At 39.7% G+C, this 5,747-nt stretch overlaps 1 protein-coding gene across 1 annotated transcript; it reads right to left on the bottom strand.

Moving 5' to 3' along the window:
* Positions 1 to 1,424: 1,424 nt before the first annotated feature.
* LOC123510748 lies at positions 1,425 to 4,196 on the bottom strand. Its single transcript, XM_045266099.1, has one exon. The coding sequence runs from the start codon at positions 4,172 to 4,174 to the stop codon at positions 1,532 to 1,534; it is 2,643 nt and encodes an 880-aa protein (XP_045122034.1). The 5' UTR covers positions 4,175 to 4,196; the 3' UTR covers positions 1,425 to 1,531.
* Positions 4,197 to 5,747: the final 1,551 nt, after the last annotated feature.

Genomic DNA, 5,747 nt, shown 5'->3' with positions numbered 1-5,747 from the left:
ACTGAGGTGGGGCAGGCCTTCATCCTTTGGTGGGCATGAATGCTTCAAGTCACCTCTAGTCCTCTGACAGTCTCCCCTGGCCCTCTAAATTGGTGTGACCACATACACCTTTTGCATCAGGACTCAATAGGGAGGCAGTGGCGTAGTGGATAAGGTGGTGAGCGTGAGAGCAGGCAGATGTCCACGTGTAGGTTCAAATCCTACCACGTGCCGCTTTGAAGCTATGCCATTTGTCAAGTGGTTTAAAGTTACCTACATGACACCATGATATCCAGGTTCTAGGTGGCTACACCATGGATGTGCTTGGGTGGTGCAAGTTCTAGGTGGCTACACCATACATGTGCTTGGGTGGTGATATGGGCCCTAATGTGGGTACCAATATAAATAAAATTGCCTGTACCACTAAAGGGCAGAATCTTAACAGTGCTTCCCACATTAACTCTACAAGTATGCCTATAGGCCCTAAAGGCCATAACATAAAAAAATAGATGAATAAAAAAATAAAATAAATAAATAAATAAAAAAACTCTTGAGATGGGACACTGAACTGCATCAAATCTGAGTGTCAGGGCACTGAGCTGCCAGGTGTAGTGTTGTGTGGATTTTTTAAATCTCAATGGAAGGAATTAAATAAAACAGTGGAACTGCTAATTTTTTTTTTAAACAGGTCTGTGATAGAAACTCAAGTCCTCCATCTATCAACTCAACACAACCTTTCAGACAACTATCCCTTCTTCCTCAATGACACTCAAGTGTCACCCTCTTCCACACTGAATATCGTCAATCTGTCCTTTAGTAATAATTTAAATTGCAAACAACTATACATCTCTTCTCTAGCTAAAACATCTTGAATGAAGTTAGGCATTTTGAGATGTCTGTGCCAATTTTTCTCTCCCCTGCAAATGCTAACTCTGTACAGGGCCTTATCTGCTTATGTATGGAGTATTATTCACATGTATGGGGTTTCACTCATACTGTCTTATTAAATAGGATAGAATCAAAAGATTTGACTGACTATCTTCATCCACTTTCTCACCACTGCTATGTTGCATATATATCTTGCTATCTTGTACTCCTATTTTCATAACATTTGCTCTTCTAATCTTGCTAACTGCATGCCTCCCCTCTTTCTCCAGCCTCGCTGCACAAGACTTTCTTTTTGGATAAATTGAATTTTCAGATAACTTGGAATGTATATATGTAAACTAAGGGCAGGAACACTTTCCCTTCTCTGTAGGGGACCAAGGGACTTAGAGTGGTGTGAATGTGCAGGAATTTGAAAGTTGTATGCCTTGTTTTAGATATTACCTCTTTTATTAGAGGACAGCTTTGGTATATGTATGTACCATTTATAAGATGAAAAAATTAAAGTTTTTTTTTTTTTTTCAAAGAGAGGAAATTAGAGGTATGAATGAACAAACTACTTGTCATTTCCTCACCTTTACTTAACATTATGTATACTACTTCACAGGTAAGAAACAAACTTAGCATACCTATATACATTTTTATTTTAAGTTTATCAATATTCATTCTAAGTGATCTGTTTCCACACTGATGAACACTGTTTCAAGTGTGGTGATTGCTTCTCAAGTGAACTTTGCATCAGGTTATCCTCTTCAGAATTATTCTGAAACTCCCAAGTCTTTGTTTGTTCCTCCATTTCCTCTTTGATCCATGAGACATCAGCCTGGTCTGGACTTGCTCTCTCTGGAGTTAGTCTCTCTGTTTTTATTTCAAACTCTTGCTGATTCTCTTTGGATGATTCTAAATCAAGTAGATTGCATGCTAATTGGAGGTATCCCAAGTTATGTGGCTGATTGTCAGGTAAATTCCCTTTGGATGACTCTGCAGATATAGGGTTGAAAGTCAGATTAGACTCTGTCTTGATATGCTGATGAATATGAAAAGTTGGGCATAATTCAGGTAAACGGACTGGCTCTTGAATTTCACAAGAAAGTGGTAATTCATCAAGCTCACCCTCAGGTGAGTCTTCTAAAGAATGACCTATAAATGATTCTACATTTGCTGAGTCTCTTTGTATGTGAATGACATTTCCAAACTCAGTTTTGGATTCAAAGACAGGATTTGGTGTAATATAAAGAGGATCATGCATCTGGTCAGTGTCAGTTTCATTTTCCCAGTCCTCCAGTCTACTGCATGAAGATCTCTCACAAATATTCTCTCCTCTGCTATGCTCTACAGGGTATTTGAATTTCTTGCAACAATCAAGAGTCTTCAGATAGTAAGTAGAACATATTTGTGGTTCAGTTTCAAAGGAATCATCATCAGAAAAATCACCACAAGGAAAATAAGTTTTAATTGGATTCAGTATCAATGGAGGAAAGGCTGCCATTTGAATGGATTCCTTACAATCAATAAAGCATGTTGAGTCATCATAGGGGACAAGACCTGAGCTCTGGAAGGCTTTACTTGACAAATTCTCTTTGGAAACCTGAGCCCAGACGTCAGCCAAGATGGATGGCATAAGGTAGTCTGGCAACAGATGGGTACCAGTGATTGTAGTCAACTGCTCTTGGGTCCGAGCTAAATGGTGAAGAAGTGGAGAAAGGAGGTAAATGAAAGGATCCATGAAATTAATGGGACTATGGTGATGAGAGTGAAGGATAATTCCTTTACTACAGCAGAAAGATTCAATTGCTGGAGATCCATGAGCTGCATGGCCATGGACAAAAAGAACCACTGGCCGAGGAATATTGGCCTCAGTCAACCTTTGTTCAAAACGACGCAGCCATCCTAGGAAGACTAAAGGATCCAGCCTACCATCAGAGGAGGCCATCAGATCAACATTTTTCTCAGTTAGTGCCCAGTGTGGCAATTCATATCCTTTCTGCAAAATAGCTGGTGGGTGAAACTGACCTGCAGCTGAGAAGGTCAGTATGGCCCGAGATACTCCAGTGCTCTGCTGAGTCAAGCAATAAAGATTTGACCTTCCTCGTACAATGGTGACCTCTCTCGGGACATCACCAAGAGACACCAAAACTTCAGCACAAGTGAAAACTCTCTTTCCATTTACAGAGGTAAGAAGTTCACTAGGTGTCATGCCACAGCGGATATAAACATGCTCATGAAAGTTATTATGCCACTGGATTGCAGCTATTGGTGACAGAATAACCCATTCCTCAAAGAGCAATTTTTTTTCACCATACATTGAGAGGAACTTGTCAAAAAATGTAACCTTTAGTTCCTTGAGTCCTTGATAGCTGACAATTTGATTGACATCATGCTTCACAGGATAACGCCCCATGCGCCTCATCCGGAGCATCCACTCAATCACTTTATCATTTCTAGCATAAAAACGCATTGGATGTAAAAAGCTGTAATATTTGTCATTCTTCTTAAACATCCTTTGAAGTTTAAAGATACGTGACAGACACATCTTTAATCTTGTGGGAGATATACAATACAAGAGAGAAGCTTTCTCTTCTGTAAGCTGCTTATGTAACACACATGATACTGCTTGTGTCAAGGTCAGAGGACAATATGGACACTTGAACCAGTCAACAAAAAGATCCTGAAAAATGTCATTCACAGTGAAACTTGTGACTCCTACTGCAACTGAACAAAATTTAGAAGGCCTACGAGACTTGCGGCTGATTGTGCTGCTGCAGGTGTCATCTCGTTGGTGTTTGCTGCTACTACAGCCATCACTCACTGTTGTTCTCAATGATTTATTTGAAAAATTGTCACTAGATTCTGTTAATAGAAAATTAACATGCTTTAACATCTCTTCGTTTTTCAAATTTACTGGCTTAACTGTTTCTACATTCCTTGATTGTCTTCTTTTTTCTACACCACTCTCTAGTTGTTCAATTTTATTTTTCCTGATCCCAGGTTTGCACTGCCTCCCTGCCTTAATATAGAAGTCTAATTCTTCCTCAACTTTATCATATTTATTTTCCAAGATATGTTTGCTAGCTGAACCTGAACCTTTGGCAGGATAAATCTGGAGGCATTCTTTCAACCCCTCCTCTTTATACAGGAAGGCTGATTGTGTTTTGCTTGTATGCTTTTTTCCAGACGTGGCAGCAGGTGACCGTGGAGGTTGACGTCTTTTCCCCTGAGACTTGGTGACTCTGTAAAGACCAACAACGAGGGTCAGGGAGACGTCACTGATTTTATCCAGTGTTACTGTGTCAGATGATAAGACATCCATCAGTCACTACTAATTTTGTTTCCCAAATCTGGGATGGTAATGGTAATACACACACACACACACACACACACACACACACACACATGCATGGTCAGTACAGGAATATGAAGAAATGATAAGTGATACAGGAACATGTCTGGAAGAAATGTTGGATGGCTGTGAACGAACTATAATGATGGGAGATTTTAATTGTAAAGAGGTGTGTTGGGAGGACTGGTCAATGGAAGGATCAGAGACAACATGGGGAAATACACTATTGACACTGGCAATGGAAAATGTGTTAACTCAGTGGGTCAAAGAAGATACTAGGTTTGGAGGAGAGGGAGCATCGTCAAGACTGGACTTGGTCTTTAGTACAGAGCCAATGGTCATTGAGGAGATGAGGGTGGAGTGCCCTTTAGCAAAGAGTGATCATGCAGTTTTGGAGTTCAAGGTGATAGATGAAGAGAAATCTAGAAGAAATGAAGAATATAAAGTGGGAAGATGGAATTATGCCAAGACAGATTTTGGAAACCTAAAGAAATTCTTTCAAGAGACAAATTGGATGAAATTCAAGAGTGCTAAGGGAGCAAATGAAAAGTGGAAGGAATTTATAAAAATATACAAAGAAGGTGAGAAAAATTTGTACCAATAAGACAACATAGAGAAGTTGGAAAGCAGGACTGGTTTAACGATAGATGTGAAAAGGCTAGAACAAGAAAAGAGGATGCATGGAAGAGGTGGAGAAGGAAAAGACGGATTAAGCAGTGGGAAAGTTACAAAAGAGCAAGAAATGAATATGTGTTGATTAGAAGAGAAGAAAGAAAGAAACAAGAAAAGGATATAATTGATAAATGTAAAGACCAACCAAGGCTTTTTTACAGACATGTGAACAACAACATCAAAAATAGAGAAAGTATTGAAAGTTTAGAAGTAAATGGAGTTTGCAGTGAGGATCCCAGGGAAATGGCAGAGGCTATGAATGGATGCTTTCGGAAGGTATTCACAAAGGAGACTGCTTTTGACAAACCACTGGTAATGGAACAGAAAGGGATTATGAAGGAGTTTCAAGTAACTGTGGAGGAGATCAAGAATATGATGGGGAATTTAGAAGTGAGAAAAGCTGTGGGACCTGATGGGGTATCAGGATGGATTTTAAGAGAATGCAGGAGCAACTGGCAGAAAAAGTTTGTGAAGTAATTGATGCCTCATTAAGGGAAGGTGTAGTGCCCCAAGACTGGAAAAGAGCTAACATTGTCCCAATCTATAAATCAGGTAACAAGAGAGACCCATTGAACTATAGACCAGTGTCACTTACAAGTGTGGTAGCTAAGATGTGTGAGAGGGTGGTGAAGAATAGATGGACAGACTTCTTGGAGAAAATGACATACTTTGTGAGTGTCAATTTGGTTTTAGAAAAGGGCGTTCATGCACGACAAACCTGATATGTTACTATTCGAGGGTGATAGATGTAATACAGGAAAGAGATGGTTGGGCTGATGGAATATATCTGGATTTAAAAAAGGCCTTTGATAAGGTACCACACCAGAGACTGATCTGGAAACTTGAAATGGTAGGAGGAGTGCATGGCAGT

The sequence above is a fragment of the Portunus trituberculatus genome, chromosome 30 (assembly GCF_017591435.1).
Source record: "Portunus trituberculatus isolate SZX2019 chromosome 30, ASM1759143v1, whole genome shotgun sequence".
NCBI lineage: Eukaryota > Metazoa > Arthropoda > Malacostraca > Decapoda > Portunidae > Portunus > Portunus trituberculatus.
Note: the sequence above shows the minus strand (reverse complement) of the source record. Positions and strands in the feature narration are given on the sequence as shown.